This window comes from Sarcophilus harrisii, chromosome 4, assembly GCF_902635505.1.
Source record: "Sarcophilus harrisii chromosome 4, mSarHar1.11, whole genome shotgun sequence".
NCBI classification, from domain to species: domain Eukaryota; kingdom Metazoa; phylum Chordata; class Mammalia; order Dasyuromorphia; family Dasyuridae; genus Sarcophilus; species Sarcophilus harrisii.
Window position 1 is genome coordinate 448552679 of NC_045429.1, and position 18840 is coordinate 448571518.

General features: G+C 52.6%; 1 protein-coding gene across 2 annotated transcripts in view; it reads right to left on the bottom strand.

Annotated features, from left to right (window-relative positions):
• HIP1 (huntingtin interacting protein 1) overlaps nt 1-18840 on the bottom strand; it is a 99935-nt gene that overhangs the window by 45948 nt on the left and 35147 nt on the right. Inside the window, exon 1 of one of the 2 annotated variants that reach the window (XM_031967969.1) lies at nt 12856-13067. The exons of the other annotated variant lie outside the window; for it this stretch is intronic. Within the exon in view, the coding sequence (XP_031823829.1) occupies nt 12856-12873 (18 nt within the window). The 5' untranslated portion in view covers nt 12874-13067. Of the gene's footprint in view, nt 1-12855; nt 13068-18840 lie in introns of those variants that run through there. 2 annotated transcript variants of the gene reach the window in all.

Genomic DNA, 18840 nt, shown 5'->3' on the forward strand with positions numbered 1-18840 from the left:
GGATCCCCCTGTGCCCAAATCCCAGTCCATCCCCCCCCGCAGGGCCCATCAGACAGAACCACAGACTGCGGTTCAGGGGCAGAAGGAATCGTAGGAATTATTTAGCTCAATGCAATCTATAAACGTAACGTTCTTACGCAATAAATATGACAAATGGGAGGATTTCAGGGAAATATGGGAAGATCTGTAGGAACTGATGCTGAGTGATGTAAACAGAACTAGAAAAAAAATCTGACACCATTATCTGCAAAAGATGAACAAAGAAGGCATGAACAGGACGCCCAACTGTGAGTAAAACCCAGAGAAGCACCTGGGGTGCTGATGGTACGATATATCTCCTGCCCCAGAGCCGAGAGAAAGGGGCCAACCAGGACGGAATGCCCAGGACCTCAGCTCTGGAGATGGACAGAACCTCCTTCATTTTATGGATTTTATGACTCAAAGGTCAAGGGAACACTTTACAATAGCAGAGAATAAGTAACTAAGCATATGTAAAATAATAGTCACTTATCAGATGGGACGGCTTATTTAGGTATTCTGGGCTTTTCCTTTGTTACAAGAAAGGTCCAATTTGGAATGAGTCATAGATTTTTTTCTTTTGAAAATAACTCTGATATAAAACAAAACAATTGATAATTTTTTTTTTAAGAAAGAAAAAAGAAAACTAGAAAAGTTACTGGAAAACAATTACTGCAACGTCACCCTCCTCTGTGAATGGAGGCAGGACTAGGAAGGCAAATGATGGTGTTTTTTGCTTAATTGCTTCTCTTTATCAAAAGGAGAGAGCACATATTTCCAGGAATTATAGTGTAAAAACAGCAACAACAAAACTCCATTAATGACACTTAAAAAAACTCTCTGGTTGAGTCTCTTCATGGAACCAAGGAACGGAGGCCCCAGACGTGTTTGTCGAAGGCCACATGCAGACGGAGGAGGCCGGCCTCCCCCCTCGCTGTGCTCCAATGGGACCCTGGCCTTTCAGTCTCGGCTCTTTGGCCAGTTCACATGGGCTCTCCTCGTCTCGTCTGCTCTTGATAAAATGAGGGCACAGTTACAATGCCTGCTTCAGGGGGCTGCTGCCAGTTTAACTGTGGGCAGGTGCTGGGAAAGGTGGGACACGTGATAATTTGATTCATCAACAAAACCAAATAAACACTGCAGAGCGGGCTCTTTCCTGAGACCCTGGATGGCTGGAGGCTGGAGGATGGAGAGCTGCCCCATGGGGTCATATCTTGGGGCCCAGGAGGCCAGTGTCCCATTTTACAGATATGTAAACTGAGGTCCCCAAGGGACAATATCAATGCCAAAGGTCACATGGCAGCAAAATCAGAATCTGGGCCTCAGGGTCAGAGTCAAAGGAAGATCCTGAGACCAGAGAGATACTTCTGCCAAGTCATTTGTGGGCAGGGACTAGGTGACATCCTGCAGACTCTCCATCCAACACTATTCCTAGTGGACTGGTCTGCTGCCCCAGGCCTTGGCCCCAGGTGGCCACCCAGACACCAGGAATGACCAGTCACTTCCCCATCCGTGACCACAGCTCCTAGGCCGGAGGTGATGACACTTCCTCACAAATAACAGAGGCCCCGGGAGCGTCACTTCTGCTTCAGGAGCAGCCGGGCCCTAGGGGAGGGAAGGAGGAGGGCCAAGGAGGGCTGGAAGGAAAGGAGGCTGAGAAAGGAGAGAGTGTGTGTGTGTGTGTGTGTGGGGGGGGGGGGGGGGGGGGGGGGGGGGGGGGGGGGGGGGGGGGGGGGGGGGGGGAGATTTGAACCTGGCTCCCCTGACTCAATTCCATTCATCTTTCCACTGGACCGAGTGGTCTTTCTTCCATAAGACTAAGCCCTACCTGGCCCTAGGTCCGGCTCCTTCCTTCCTGTTGTAGGATCCTGATTCAGGAGTTCCTCCCTCTGATTGAGCGATCCTACTGGGTGCCACAGTGTGCTAGGCATCCCTCTCTCTGAGTGGTCCTACTGGGTGCCATACCATGTTAGATGTCCCTCCCACTGATCGAGCAGTCCCACTGGGTGCCACAGTGTGTTAGGCATCCCTCCCTCTGAACGAGTGGAACTATTGGCTGCCATACTATGTTAGATGTCCCTCTCACTGATTGAGTGGTCCTACTGGATGCCCCACCAAGTTGGATGCTAGGCATAGAAACCTAAAGGATGCACGCCCTTTCCCGCCATGGGCTTCCATCCTGACGGGGAGGTCAGCCAGGACAGCATTAACATGGGCCATCTCTCTGCCCAGCCCCCGTTCTGGGAGCCAGGGAGGCCTTTGGTCCATCTAAGCATCTCCCGACAGCTGAGGTGCGTCCTTTCCCAGAGAATTACTGGTGCAAAGACTGGGGGTGAGGGGGGGGGGGCGGAGAACATCCCACACAGGAGCCCTTAGAACTCGGTGCTTAAATCAGAGGAGCTTAGGGGAGGGGAAAGGGGTCAGCAGTCCCGCTGGTCGCCTCTCCTGAATGCCGGGCCGTGTCAGGGAGACTACGGGGCCTGTCCAGCAGGAGGTGCCCCATGCAGTAGGCCGGGATGGCCTCCGTCTGCCTGTGCCCTCACACCCAATAAAGTTAACGTACCTTCTCCCCTGCTCTGCCCACTGGCAGGGCCTCCCTGGAGAGCTCCATGACCTCTCCAGGCCTTTCCCACACAAGGCTCCTCTGCGATCCAATAGTGGAGGCATTCTGGGGTCTGAGACGTGCTGCCCACACCTTTCTGACCCCTGGAAGGCAGCCCCTCCCCAGCCTTTAAGGGGGTCCAGAGAGATTGTCTGTGAAGTGCTCTGGGAGCACGGAAGCACCTGCATGCGATGCCCTCTCTCACAGGCCCCACAGACCTGACCACAAGCAGAATTTCCCTGCAAGTCCAGAGTTATTAGGACCTTAGAGGGAGGGCTTCAAAAGCCCCCAAAGTTTCTATTTTAAGCCATTGGTTGGGTCCCTCTGCTGGTCTTTTTGGCTGGACCTGTCACGTCACTGATATGGGGAACTCCCGACGAGGAAAGCCCCTCTGCCAAAGAAAGATGGGAATGGTGTTGGATTGTCCCCCAGAGAGTTGCCGGGAGCACTGAGAGGAGGGTCCCACAACTTATCAATGATAAAGGCTATCGTCCAACCCAGGTGTTCTGGCCTCCATGTCCAGCTCATTCTGCACACAGTCGGAGTTCACTTAAACCAGTCAAACAGAGTGAACGGGCCCTGGGGACACTAGGAGCAGAAGCTTCGGGCAGGCGGACAGGCCGACTGCCTCGGTGCGCTCTGCTCCAAGCTGACAGGCTGGGCCCAGGGCCTGGGGCGGCTCGCAGTGCGGCGGGGCCTGCAATGATGCAGCGAGTGGGGAGCAGACATACTAGTGGGTCGGGGCGATGGAGGAGCCCCAAGAGTCAGCTCAGGAGGCTGCATTGGTGACGGGCTCTGTGAAAGGGGCAAACTGGGGTCCAATCCCTCAGCTGCTGTGCTCCCCTCCCCATTCCCCAATACCCCCCAATTCAGCCCCCCCCCCAGTCACACATGGTTGGGGTTAGGGGGTGTGTGACTGCTCTCTCCACAGAGACAAAACTGCAATGGCAGACACAGAGATCTTAATCTTGTCCTGCTGAGCTCCATCATTGTGGGCCCCTGACAAAGAGGCCTAACTGACCCGGAGATACCCCACCTCTAAATAAGGGAATTCTCGGCTCATCTCCCCAAGTCATGGCTCACTCACAGGATCACCCAGAAAAATCCTTAGAAGACACTTGGCCAAACCCTTCATTTTATAGACGAAGAAATGAAAGACGAGGGAAGGGCTTGCCTAAGGTATATATGGGTATCAAGAGTCATTAGCAAAATCTGAACTCGGGTCCTCCAGTCTAACACCTTGGATTTCTTCATTATACAAGGCTACTTCTCTCTACTTAGTTGTCTGTCTGTATGAAAAAGGGATTTTCTGTGATTATGGCCATCTCTGTGTCATGAGAGCTGAAAAGAAGGTGGAAATGCTTTCTAGAGCTGGATTTTTGACCCCTTAAATATATCAAAGGCTCGTGTAGCTTTGTTCAGAAGCGGATTGCTGGGTTTTTGTCCTGGCTCTATTGAAAGTGCTTTAATGCTTTTTTCTCTTCCCCAAATGTTCCTTTCCCATCTCTGTTTTCCATTTCCCCTCAACCTTTACTCCACTCTCAGCCAAGTAAATCTACCTACCCATTCATTTAGCTACCATTCCACCCATTTATCCACTCATCCATCCATCCACCCACCCATCTATCCATCCACCCATCCATCTATCCATCCATATAATGCCTCTCCCCCGACTCAAATATAAGAATTCAGCTCATTCCCCAATTGATAAATGGGATATGAACAGATCATTTTCAGATGAAGAAATTAAAGCCATTTCTAGATACATGAAAAAATGCCCTAAATCCATACTGATTGAAGAAATACAAATGAAGACAATGCTAAAGTACCACTTCACACCTCTCAGATTGACTAAGATGACAGGAAAAGATAATGATACATATTGGAGGGGATGTGGGAAAACTGGGACACATACATTATTGGCAGAATTATGAAATGATCCAATCATTTTGGAGAATACATAGCCTCAAAGGCTATAAAACTGTGTATACTTTTTGATCCAGCAGTGTCACTTCCGAATCTGTACCCTAAAGAGATCATACAAGTTGGGAAAGGACCCACATGTACGAAAATGTATAGCCTTCTGTAGTGGCAAAGAACTGGAAATTGAGTGGATGCTCATCAGTTGGGGAATGGCTGAATAAGTTGTGGTATATAAACGTAATGGAATATTATTGTTCTACAAGAAATGATGAGCAAGCTGATTTTAGAAAAGCCTGGGAAGACTTACATGAACTGATGCTGGGTGAAATGAGCGGAATCAAGAGAACGTTGTATACAGTAACAAGATTTTGTTACTGTGATGGATTTGCCTCTTTTCAACAATAAAATGATTCAAGGCAATTCCAATAAACTTGGAATGGAAAGTGCCATCTACATGAATAGAGAGAAAACTATGGAGACTGAATGGAGAAAGCATAGTATTTTCATCCTTTTTGTCTGGATTTTTTCCTTTCTCATTTTTTTCTCTTTTGATCTGATTTTTCTTGCATAACAAGATGAATATTAAAATGTTTAAAAGAATTGCATATATTTTACCTCTATCAGATTACTTGCTGTTTTGGAGAGGGGAGAGGTAAGAGAGGGAGGGAGAATAATCTAGAACACAAAGTCTTGTGAAAGTGAATATTAAAACTAAATTTACACGTACTTGGAAAAATAAAATATTACTGAGAAAAAATAAAATGAAATGCCTTTTCCTCAGATCAACAGGCCCTTTAATCCTGTTAACAGCATTTTGAAATGAGTCTAGTGTTCTTACTGCTCCCCACTAGTGTCCCTTCCACTCCCTATTCTTGGGAAAGTCCTGTGAATGTGGTTATCGGTCAAAATCCCCTACAAATCCAAATTCTCATCAGAACATCAGAAAAATTGTATGAGAGGCCATCTGGTCCAATCTCTCCCCACCCTTCATTTTATAAATGAGGAAACCAAGGTCGAGAGAGAAGAGGTGTCTTAGGATCACAGACTCAGAGAGACCTGGAAGGGACTACGGAGCCGAATTGTCCGAGTCCTACGTTTTGTAGATGAGAAAACAAACTGAGATCCAGACTTGTCCACAGTCACACAGGTAGAGCACAGGCAGGTTCCTGAGCCAGAGCTTGGGTCTTTCCCAAAGATTGTGGTCTCCCTTGTGCCCTCTGGCACAGGTGAGGAAGTCCTCTTGTTCAGGGAGGAGCTCCCATCTGTTCATCTGCCATCTAGAATGGGGAGGAGCACGCAGGCGGGGAGGAAGTGGCTGCCGACTGCCCTTTCCAAGAATGGGCTGACCAAGGAAATCCCTCAGCTGGATTAGGGGTATGTGCCATTAGTCATCCCAGGACAGCACCGGGCTGGGCCGGTCCTTCTCTGAACTTCATCTCTTTTCCTAGAATCAAGTCTTATTTTTTGTTCCAAGTAGGGAGCGATGGAACGGATGATGGTTTTTCTTTGGAGATCTGGATCCTATTACAGTTTGTTTTCCCCAGGGCATGTCTGTAAGGAGCTTGACTTAATCAAAGAAGCCCAGAACTGGGAGAACCCCAATGGCGGCAAACTCAAATAGACAGGGCCACTACACATGACATAAGGATCCCCGTGGGCTGCAGACTGACTTAGAAAATCACAGATGAACGCAATCTGTGAGTTATTCTCTTCTTATTTGTTATTAAATATCTAGTAATAGATTTTCACCTGGGTTGGGCTGCCCTCAGTCCACAAGATGTGTATTTGACACCTCTGATCTAGACCAACCTGTGCCCCCCAAGAACCCCCACTGCAGCATCCTGACAGGAGAACATCAAGCCTCTGCTTCAATGGGAGGGAGGGGGACCCACCACGGCCTGGGGCAGGCCATTCCACTGCTGGACAGCTCTCTTTGTTAGGAAATTTTTCCTGGCACCGAATCCAAATTTGCTTATTCACTGCTCCCATCATCCATCGCTCCTGCTTTTTTTGCCCTCTGAGGCAAAGCAGAACAAATCACATCCTTCCTCCATTTAACAACCCCTCAGGGGTCATCATCGGGTATCTCTCCTGAGCCTTGTGTGATAACTGGCTTGCTCCTAATCTCTAGAGACATTTCAGCTTGTCCTTTCTCCCAAAATATGGCACCCAGAACGGAACAAAGCTCTCACTGGGGGCTGACTGGGAAATAGCCCAGGACAATCCCTTGTCTGGCTCTGGATACCCTGGATGATGAAACCCCAAATCACACTGATATTTCTGGCTGCCACGTTCATCTGCCATCTCATAGACACTCTTACTGATCCCCAGATCCTGTGGAGCTTTTCCACAAAATATTGTCTAGCAACATCACAACTGCTGAGCTGGAAGGGCTCTAAGAAGCCCCTCATCCAACCCTCTCCTGGTTCAGAGGGGGAAACTGAGGCAGAAGGAGGAGGGGTGATTTGCCCAGGTTTACACAAACAATCAGTGAAAATGTGGGGATGGGTTTGAGCTCAGACTTGGTGACTAAGGTCAGCACTGAACCAATCTAATTTCTCTGAATTTAGTAAGAAATTATGCTGCAAAATTCATTAAACTGTATGTCCCCTTTGATTCAGTGATACCGCTATGAAACACAAGAAGGTCAAAGGCAGCGGATGAGATGGTCTCCCCATTGCCCTGGGAGATCTTCAAGGGCAGAAACTGTCTTTTGCCTCTTTGTATTCCCAGAGCTTAGCCTAGGGCCTGGCAGAAAGCAGGCACTTGAATCTGGATTAATCAATGTTGACAAAAATACTCAAATCATTGCTTTCTGTAGTAGCAAAAAATGAATGACCGAACAAATTGTGGTACAGAAATGAAATGGAATATTATTGGCCAGAAGAAATGATAAATATGAAGACAAAATCAGAGAAAATGGGGAAAACTTAAGTGAACTGATGTGATGAAGAACCAGGAGAATAATGTACACAATAACCACAATAATAGAAAGGAAATAAATAATAAACAGAATCAATGATAATAAATAGACCACAAAAAATGAAAGGAAAACATTAGAGTGACATAAAAACACCGATTGTTGCAGAAACCAGTTGTGACTTCAGAAAACAGATGGTGAAACATTCCTACTGCCTCTTGGCAGGAAGGTGGTAAACAGAATGAGGCAAACGTCAGCCATGGCCAATGTGGTAATTTGTTTTCTTAATAGGATTTCTTTGTTACAAGAGAGAGGGTTTTTTTAGAGGGGTGTATGGAGTCAATGGGAAATGCCAATAATGTAAAAAAGGAGAGTTAATAAAATACACACACACACACCTGTTCCAAAGTCTATTGGCTGAATTATCAAATCTCAGCATTGGAAGGGACCTTTTAAGACATCCAGCCCAATTTCTCTCCCAATGAAGGAGTTCCCCTCTCTCTATAGTATCCTTAGAAATGTAAATCCACCCAATGCTTTCATATTTCCAGTGTCAAGGAGCTCACTACTTTGCAATGTAGCCCATTTCATTTTTAGATAGCTCCAGTTATTGGAAAGTTCTTTATCTTGGGCTAAGGTCCTCCTGGTTGTTGTAACCCTATACAATCTCTCGAGCTACAAGAACATGGATAGAGACAATTATTCAGCTGTTCCCAAGCACGGTCAACTTAAAAGAGGAGGAGAGGACATTCTCTCCTCCAGGCTCCAGTCTAAGAGACTATGAACTGGGTTTGAGGCTGCCTGCTTCCTGAAAATATTTTTAGGATAATTCCATCCTAGATCGGACAATGAAAGTTTGACCCTGTTTTCACAGGGTTCGGATTTTTTCTACGAGGCTATCCACTTCTCAGGGTCCTTCACCATCGCTTGGAGATTATGAGCACTTGGCAGCCATTAAAATGTTGCTCTTAAGGTTTTAGAGGTAATCTGAGCGATTGTGAGCCACAATAGGATGTGTGTGATAAGGGCTAGATCCGGGGAAATTCATTGGCTGAGTTTTTAAAGACCTTTTGATGCTCATACTTGTCACGGAGGGATTTCTCACCTGTCAGTTTACACAAGACAGTACTTCTATTATAATTACTGTATTATATTATAGCAATTAGAATGGTGGCAGCACACAGTTCTTGGTTCTTTCCTAATACCAACTCTGATATGGCAGTGTGGGTATCCGCAGTGGTTTTCGGAGAGTGTTAATTAAGTGCTTTGTTCCAAAACCTACCATTACAGTGGTCAGAGCAGGACCTAAACTCGGGGTTTTTGACTCAGGGTCATTGCTCTCTCTGATATACTTTCTTTAAGGTCACCATTCATAGGAGGGAGACATGGTCTAAGTGGCTCTAGAGTGGTTCAAACCCCATGTTGGGCACTTACTAACTGGGTAACAACCTTGGACACAGAGGCCAATCTCTTTGGTCCCAGTCTGTAAAAGGAGGAGGGAAGAGGAGATGGTCTCCAAAGCCCCTTTGAGCTCGAGCTCACCATCTGATGAACTGAACCTCCTTCTTCTCCCTCCTGGGATCTTCCAGTTGGCCGAGGCATAGAGAACCAAGGAGGTTCCCTCAAGACCACCCTTTAAATCGGAACTCACAACCACCACTGGCTCAGCTCTTCCATATGACTCTCACCCGTCCTTGAACCTGGACGCAGAGTCTGGGACCCAGCCCTTCCCCCGGTGGAATTTCCTAGCAGCCATATGCATTTGGGATGGCTTCCATCTCTCTATCTTGTCTCCCTGTTTAGACTTGAGGTCTTTGTGGGCAGAAATCACGCCTGTCTTTTATTCGTAGCCGCTGCCCTGCATTCTGTAGGTCAGATAGAGGAATTCTTGACCATTTACTCCACATAAAAAAAGACCCGCGATTCCAGGACACGGTGATGTCACGAGCTGATCAATAATTCAGCAGGCCGACCAGATGGTGAGACCATTGTCCCCAGCCACTCGTCCCCTGCTGCAAGAAGAGGACCCGCCTGGGGAAACTGGTCCCCCACGCTTTGGAGAGAGCTGGCCAGTCAGCATGTGGCCGTTCATGGTCAGGAGCAGATGTGGGGCTGATGGGAGAGGGGTCCTGTTTGTCAGGAGATGGGGCGAGCGCCCTTAAGTGCTAATGCTGGGGGCCCCCCTCTGTTTGAGGGAAAGCACTCGGCCATGGCGACAGCTGTAGACCGAGGCTGCTGGATGAGCCATGAGGAAAGCGGGGGGCCAAGTCTAAGCAGGAGGATATGGGGGACACTTTCTAAATGGAGCAAAGGCCCAGGATGGGCCTGGCAGCACCCCAGTGGGCGTGCCTGGACGGAGAAGGCTTTCTCGCTCCAGGCTTCACGTGCTCTTTGTAAAAAGCTTGGCATGGTGGGTCCAGGCTGGGCTCCTGACGGCTGAATAATTGATGAGTGCATGAGATCACCTTTGTCTTGGCTCCAAACTGCCAGGGGGGGGCAGGAGACCCCAGGAGAGAAACCCTCGGAGAAGCCCCAAAGCCTGCTCCCTTCTCAAGAGGAAGCAACAGAAGAAGGACTAAAGATAAAAGGGATTCTGCCCCATCCTTGCCACTCCCTGCCTGCCTAGAATCACTTAGACTCTCTGTGGACCCAGGGCCAGATTTGGGTCGAGCGTTCTTCCCATAAGAACCTGGTTCTGGTTAGGGACTGGGTCGGGTCTTGGTAACAAAAGAACCAACACAGGCCCCTTGGGCCACCAAACCATAGTGAGTGAGTGCGCTAGATGGCTTCTGTCATCAACTCCCTGGGCCTGAATTTTCTGCTGGGTACCCTGAAGGTTGGGCTATAGGCCTTCGGAGCTCTCAATCCAGCTCTCAATCCAGAATCCTCCGGTTTCCCAGAGGTGGGCTTGCCATTGCCCCTAGCCAGACTCTCCACTGTCTCTAGTGCTCGACCCCGCTGCAGGACTAAGGACACCGGAGCTGGGCAAACCCAAGTCTGATTCCAGGCAGCCTGTTCACTGCAGATGAAACCTCTGCCGAAAACCCAAATGCTGTTGGACACATCCCTGTCTCTGTGCTTCTGACTGTCTCGACCCCTGGCCCATGAGATCCCCTCCATCCATGTTTCTGGCTGCCTCGTTTCCTTGCCCCATGAGATGCACTCCATCCATGCTTCTGCCTCGTTCCCTGGCCATGAGACCTCCTCCATGCCTCTGACTGCCTTGTCCCTCTGGCTTATGATACCCCCCCCCCCCCCCATATACTCCAGGAAAGCCTCCAGGATCGCTCCTGCTTGCTCTTGAGCTCCCACACAACATTTGTCTGCACTTGTTTTGTTTTTTTTGTTTTTTTTAATGCAGACTTTGGACAGATATGCCATGACCAGGGCAGGGACTCCATTCTCTGTTTCCTTGTCTTCCCCTATGGCAGGTATTAAATGAATAACGGCAATTAATAAAGGGACTGGGGGTGTGTAGCAAGGAGCAGAGTGGTTCCTGGGCCACATGGTCAGCTCTCCATCCCCCATCTGCTGGCTAGACATCTACCAGGCATTTGTCTGGGGAGGCAATGGAAGGACTATAAAAGCAGCAGGTGTCGGGTGCCTGGCGTCTGCCCCCATGCCCAGGGAAAGGGGAACCTGCTGTTTGGCAGTTTCTCAAGGTCCTGTTTTCTAGGCTGAGCACGTTCTAATTATCCCCAAGGGGTCTGGAGCCTTCCTCAAGCTGGTTTCCCCCATAAGCCATTGGGGGATTCAGGTGTGAACACCAGCCCCATTCATCCCTGACGGGCCAGGGCAGGTCACCTGCCCGCCGGGCCGAAGATGACAGCCAGCTAAGGGCCCACAGAAGCTTGAGTCTGGCCCCTTTCCCCCTGAACGGATCTTTTATTTGCCACAAAGTCCTCACCCCTCCCCTTCCCAGCACCCCCCTCCCTGCCTATCCCAGCAGGTGTCCCTGGAGGATAGGGATCATCTGCCTCTTTGTACAATGGGTCGAGTCCCACCCCCTACTCTGCAGTTTTCTAAAGCAGGGAGGGGGAGGGCAAAGGAGCCCAAAGAGCAGTGGGCTGAGCCCACGGTAACCGGAGCCTTCAGAAATTTGCCTGACTATTCCATGGTGAGCCCTGCCCAGCCCTGCCCTGGAATACTGACCTTCTGAGGAAGCTGGACTTAATCCTGGATAAAATTATCTGAGATAGCAAGACTTCCCTAAAAGCAGCAGCCTCCGGCCCAGACTCGGGCCCCGCCTGCAGCCCCACAAAAAGGCCGAACGGTGTGGCCAGACCCTGTCCTCGCCAGTCCAGGATCCAGGCCGTCCATGGACTGCAAACAATCCCCTGTCCCTCCGCCTCCAGGGTTCCCCTGATCTGGAGATCAGTCAGTCAACGAGCATCATGAAACACTTACAAAGTGACAAGTGCCAGAGGTTCAGAAGCTTTCCAAGAAGCTTCCGCCCGCTCCAGAGCGCCCAGACGGGAGCAAGTCAGGAGCCCTGGCTGAATCTGCACCAGCGCTGGGCTGCCCCATGAACCCGTGGGGGAAGCGCCCGTCAGTCTGGGCACACGGCCCCACATATGGCACCCAGCTTTCCGCCTGGGGGGGGGGGGCAGGAGCTGGGGTTGCCCTAGCATTTCCAAAGGGACCAGAATCCACTCCCAAAGCCAGGGAACACCTGCTCTGTGCCCAGAGCCTCTGAGGGGGGGGGCAGAGAGGCAAGTACCTGGTACCCATCCCTGAGGGGAAGTCCCCTTCCCAGGGGATGATCTGGATTCCTACAGGGGTGGGAGTGGAAGCAGAGCCTTCCCGCTTTCCAGGCTGCTCCAGGCAGCTGGGATAGATGCCCCCATCTCAGTCCCCTGATCTCCCCCAAGTGGTCAGACCTGCCTCCTCCCCCTCCCCCGGGGTCCCCCTCTGTCAGCCTGCTCTTCTCGGGTCCGGAGTTATAGCTCCCTATCCCACAGCCAGTGCTGCCTGTACCTGGCTGTGCCCTCTGCCCCTGCCCCTGAGCAGGCCCCCGGGCCCAGGGGGAGATCCAGCTCACCCCACCCTGGGGAACCTGTTGGGTTTGGCTGACAGTCGGGGAATCTCCATTTCCCTGGGGGGGGGGGGGGGGGGCGGGTAACCCCGGAGCTGCCCCTAAGGCGCAGAGAGGATGCTGTGTAAGGTGCCCGGGGGGCAGCCCTTTCCTGAGAGTCTCTCCGGCAGACAGGAGCTGGGGGAGCCCCCTCCTTCCCACCTCCCCTTGCCTCCAGGTTCCCTCTGGCTTCCCTCCCACAGGGAGCCGGCCCGGGAGAGCCAGGGATCAACAATAAAGAAACTTTCCCTGGTCCCTGGGGGGGCTCCAGGAGGGGGGCGGGGAAGGAGGGGTCACCGGCCAGCGCCGCTCACTCACCATCTTGCTCACATCCATGACTGCTCCGGAGTCGGGGCGGCCCCGATCCCGCTCCCCGAGGCTGCTACTCCGGGTTATTTGGGTGCGCGTGGAGCCATGTTACCGGGCGAGGGGCAGGGAGAGCTGCCACGGGGCGCGGGGCGCCCACCGAGCCGGCCAGAGCAGCGGAGCCCAGGCCGGACTGGCAGAGAGGAAGCAGGGAGGGCAAAGGGGGCGGGGGGGAGAAAAAGCCCGGGGCCGGGGGCGCGCGGGGGGGGGGGGGGGGGGGGGCAGAGGGATCGGGAAGAGAAGGATGGAACGGGAGGAGGGGGCCCTCAGCAGCTCCGGAAAACAGCCGCTTCCCACGCCGGCCCCGGCCCGGGAGAGGAAAGCCAGAAACCAGGGGGGGGGGGGGGGAGAGCCCCGGGCAGGGCACAGGAGGGGGAGAGGGAATCGCCGGCTGCCAATGGCTGCGGCGCCTGGTGCACCCAAGCCAGCGGCCTCGGCAGCAGCGGCAGCCTGGGAGGCAGAGCCAGAAGTGTGTGATTTGAATAACAAAAGGTCTCTTCTCCCGGAGGATGGGGCAGCTACAGAGAGAGGAGCCGGGGATGGGAGAGCCCAGCAGCGTGTGTGTGTGTGTGTGTGTGTGTGTGTGTGTGTGTGAGAGAGTGTGTGGGGAGGGGGAAAGAAGGAAGGGGAAAGGGGAAGGGGGAAGGGGGAAGGGGAGGGAGCTGTCTGACAATCAATCTGCCTCAGGAAGTGGAGGCAGGGCCAGCTGAAATAGGGGAAGGGGATAGCGCGGAGACACCCCCCCCCCCATCACCAGGGCCCCCGATCGCTGCGGGGAGGGCGGAGGGGAGTAGCAGGACGGGCCCTGGGCCCCTCCCGACCTGGGCCCGATTGGACAATGAATGAATTCACCACTAGGCTTTTCTGGGAGGTGAAGCCAAAGCTGGCGGAGAGGAAGTGAGACAAGTGCTGACCCCCCACCTCCCCCACCCCGGCGCGCCAGGGAAAACCGCTGAGGCCACCATGCGGCCAGGGCGAGGCAGACCTTGCCTGGAAGTGAGCAGCCAAGGGCACCCTGGGAACCCCAGCCCCGGGGCCCCTCCCACCCCACCGCGGGCGCTTACTGCCGCCGGGGGTAAAGTCACCTCCCCTCCGGGCCTCAGTCTCCTAATCTGTCAGACGAGTTGGTGTCTGAGGTCCCTTCTGGCACCATTTAATCAATAAGCATCTATTACATGTCACTATGCGCAAAAACTTGGCGACCCCGTGCCTTCAACCACAAATCCCCGGCCTTGCAGCCCCTGGGTAGGACAGGCAAAAGCAATCGGACATAATGCCAGGGCAGCTGGGAAATCCAAGGTCTCCCTGATTTCACTCTCACAAGAGAAAGGTTCAGGAGACACCCCCTTCCCCCGGGGGCTGCGAGGTCAGGAGTCCAACCTGGCAGGAGGCTTCACTACACCGCCAGGCCACTGCTGGGCCCACAGCCGGGTGGTCTCTCTTAGCTCCCAGCATTTACCAAAGTAAAAATGAAGGCCCGCAGAGCTGAGATGCCTCGGCCAATGTCACAGAGGTAACAGATGGCAGGATTTGAACCCAGATCTCCTGATTTCACTCTGTGTTCTTTCTCACTGGACCATATTCCCTCTCCCTTTGGGCCCCTCCCTCCTCTCTCTCACTCAGTCTACCCTTGAGAAAGCCCTAAATCCCAGCTGGGTGAATGATGACTTTTCACTTTTGCCTTTGCACCCCATTACCAGGCACATAGTAGGGGTTAAATAAATGCTCATTAATTGGTGGATCAAACATTGTTGTTCTCCTCTGTGCCCTACCAGGCCCAAGGCAGAAATCACCCAAGTCTGAGTTAGAAACAGGAAACTAAATCCAGTTCTCCCCAAATGTGAGGCTCCTCCTCTCTGCATTATTCCACAGTGCCTGGCACACAGCAGGTATCTAATGCATGCTTGCTAAATTGAATTGAATTGATAGAGTACAGAATAAGGCACCAAGTGGTGAAGGCTTGGGGCCCGGGAATCTCAGTTCTTCCTCCCTTCCCACCCCAACAGAAATCCAAAGTCAACACAAAGAGGGAAAGCTCCGACTGGGCTGGGGGATGAGGCTTCTATTCTTAGCCCTGTCCTAACTCTGGCTCCAACTTCCATCAAATGGGGGATCATACCCAGAGAGCCTCTTCCCCATCTGGAGAAAGCCAGGACCTTCCACCCTCACTGGGCCACGGGGCTGAGGATGTTCTCACTCGGCTCGGTGGGCCGGCCAAGGCCACCGCCCTGCCCTCTGCCCCATGGTGGCCCTCTCTCCTCCTAACCTGAGGCCCACGTCTGCTGAGCGGCAGAAAGCGGGTCAAGAAGCGCCAGGGAGTTTAATACAAATACAAGCATCCCCCAGTCTAACATTTGGAAGTGGATCATTTATTCCATCAATGAGCATTGATAAACCCCTCCGTTTTCCCCAAACAGAACAAGCCAAAGCAATTTGACAGGGCAGCTGCCTGCTCACAGGGACACTAAAATTTAGAGCTTAGAGGGGGTTCTTTCATAGACATCAGGAACCATCAATGAATTACCAGGCAGCCCCAAGAGAGGCAATATGGGGTAGTGGTTAGGCAGCTGGCCTGCAATCCAGGAACGAGTGCCCCCCTCCCCCATAGGTGTTATGCCCTAGCTGGGGAAGCCGCCTCTAGTTCCTCTGTGGCTCAGTCCTGGCCCAGGGGTTCTTGGGGATCAGTGGGGTGAACAGCCAGCTTTAGATGCAGGGATCTAGCATAGAAATGTGGATGGCTTGGGCAAGAATTTCCTCTGGGCCCAATGTCTTCATCTGTAAAAAAAAAGGGGGGGGGAGTCACACTTTGTATTATCTTTGTTCTGGGTCCCAAGCTCCTCTGTGGGGGCTGGAGGGACCCTAGTGGTCATTCGGACAACCCCTTCCTTTTGTACAGATGGGAAACTGGGGCCCAAGGAGATGAATTCAAGTCAACATTTATCATGTGCTGGCCATCTATGTGGCCTGTGCTGGGTGACTGAGCCTAAAGCCTTCGTAGGCCCAAGAACCTCAAAAACCTAGGATGGAAAGACAACACGGTGTCCCAGAAAGGGTCATCAATGGCCTTGGGGCCGGAGGACAGGGGTCGGGGCCGAAGGACAGGGGTCAGACCCTACTGTGGCCTCCCACTTCCTGCATGACTGCAGACAAGTCATTTGCCTTCCCCAGGCCTTGGTAAAGTGAAAGGATGGAGAGAGGCTCTGAGGCAGAGATGCCACTATAGCTCCTCTCAGCTGCAGTCCCCTTTTCAGGATCTACCTGAGGGAGGGGTGGGAGAAGCCCGGGGAATCCCCTCCTCTCCCAGGCTTCCCACCAGCAACGACCCCTCCCAAACTCACGCGCATCTCAGGGAGGTCAAGGTTTGGAGGGGACTGGGGAGGCCCCCCTTAGCTGGCATCTGCGCTCATGACAGAGGAAGAGAGGGTGGGGAAGAAAGCGCCCTTTGGCTTGGAATCCCCCTAGCATTGCCCAAGGCATCGGGCCGTGGGCACAAACAAGGAGTCACGGCTGGAGGTTACCCCACGGGGGCATCCATCTGCTGCACAGGGAGCACGGAGGATTGTTAGACAAATTCCTGGTAAGAGGAGGCTGGCCAATAGCAATCTGGGACAGGTGCACTCAGTCGTGTGTGTGTGTGTGTGATGGGCACACCTGGCAGGATGTGTGTGTATGGGCGCTTCCTTCACTCCAAGCTCTGAAGCTGGATGCAGCCATCAAGGGAGTGCCTTTGGAGCTGGGCACCACTAACCCTCCCTCATGAACTCTAAACACCAACACTGTTGCTAATGGCCATGGAAGGAAATCAGTCTCCCTTCCCATACACGTATCATCTGACAAAACGCACCCTCCTTGAGGGACAGCTCTTGCAGACATTTGGGGGAGATGGGTCATTCATAGAACAGGAGCTGAAAGGTGGTCCCCTCCAGGCCTGTCCCAAACAGATCTCCCAGTCCTCCAGCCCTTATCACGAGCCCACAGTCCTGATGGACTAAGTCAGTGGCTACGTGTTTGTGAAGAGCCCCCTCGCGCCAGGCACTGGGTCTTGACGCCGTTCCACGGCCTGGCAGGACTGCGGGCCCTCCACTCCGTCCATGAGACTCTCCAGCTCACCACAGCATCCCGCCACCCCCCATGTGCCGCCTGCCACACAACAGGCACGGAAATGTGCGCTGACCACTAAGTCACAGGAAACGCTTGGATGACTTTTCACACCGCTGATATTCAGGTGATGTTCTGGGGGATCCTTGTGATGTCAGAAGCAAGCAAGACAAGAAGCCTTCTAAGGGGCGGACGAGAGGCCCAGGTGGGCAAGGGTGGGAGGCAGCCTAAGGAGCTTCCAAACCTAGGAAATCCCAGATCCACCTGGAGATTCGGGCATTTCTGGGTTTAGAAAACACTTTCTTTCCAACAGCTCATGAATCAAGGGGTGCGACCAGTAATTTTGTAAGTGTAGACAGCCTGGGAGGCGCCGAGGGCCTTCCCGTGGCCATTCCCTGCTGGCTCTGGGCCTTGGGACACCAAATGGATCAAGGGTGGCAGACCACCTCCCCCCCCCCCCCCCCCCCCCCTCAATTGCCAAACCTTTGTTCCAATTTTTCACCTCTTACCCCCCCCCCCCCCCCCCCCCCCCCCCCCCCCCGACCCCCAGCTGATAGAATTAGAGCAAAATTATATTCCTTGTTCCCCCTGAGGCAATTGGGGTTAAGTGACTTGCCCAGGGTTACACAGCAGGAGGCAGGCCCTGCACCCAGGACTCTGCAACTCCTTGTTGTCCAGCCAGAAGTGGACACGATACCCCACATATAGTATGAATGAGGCAGAGTCCAGCAGGGCTGGCCTCTTCCTGGTCCTGGATCCGGAACTCCTGCAGCCAGCCTCAGATGGCCCACGTCCCACCCATGTCTCCCATTATGTCAGATTCACTTTGCGCGTATTTTGGTTCGACTTCTCTTTGTTTGTCCCCAGCAAGGCAAAAAAGAGTTTTCATTTCTGTGCTTGTACACCCGGTGCCAATCATGGAGTCTGGCACACAGTCGGTGCTTAATAAATGCTGAAGAAATGAATTTTGCAAAGGACACTAAAGGGCACTAAGACCCTTTTGAGGTGGCAACCCTGGCACAACTCCTGCCGTCATGCAGCTGCCCCAAAGGCTGCAGCCACCCTAGTCCCTCTGCGGGTCCTTCCATGCCATGTACAATGGGGACGTTCCCCCCTACAAGTCCAGATCTTACAGCAGAAGACAAGAGAATCAAATTCGACATACGCAAGCTGGCTTTATGGGAAACTGCAGGAAGGGGATGCCTGGTGATGAGTTAACCTCACAAAGCCTCCAAATGTTTGCCCTGGAAACACAAAAAGGACCAGAGTCTGTCTGGAGTTGGAGGGGACCCCTTCTTTGAGGGCTGTGAACCCCCAGACCCTCCAGGCTACAGAGCAAGTAGCCCCACCAGCCCCTCACACAGATGGAGGGGACCTTGGGTCATCCAGCCCCACCTACCCCTGGGCAGCGTCCCTTCCCAAAATTCTGCAAGGAGACTCTCCCCTGTGTAGGGAAGCCCATTTCCATCTGAGAGCACTCTGAAGGCAAGCAAGCTTTTCTTTCATTGCCCTCCCACTGCTCTGGGCCTGGTTCTGTCCTCTGGGCCCAAACAGTAGAAGTTCCATCTCCTCCAACTGGCAGGTCCTCAAACACTTGGGGACAACTCTCTTGTCCCCCGAGGCTTCTCTAGCTCCTTCGGAGTCATTCTGTCATGATCCCTACTCACCTGCCCATCATCCCTTCATCATCCCGCCCACTCTCCTCTGGGTGTCCTCTGGTCTTACTGAAAAGGTGGCACCGGGAAGTGAACAGGAGCCTCGGGATGATGGAGGCAGGGGGCAGAGCACAGGGAAACTCATTGCTCCCTCATCCTGGGCACTCTGACTCTGCTAAAGCAC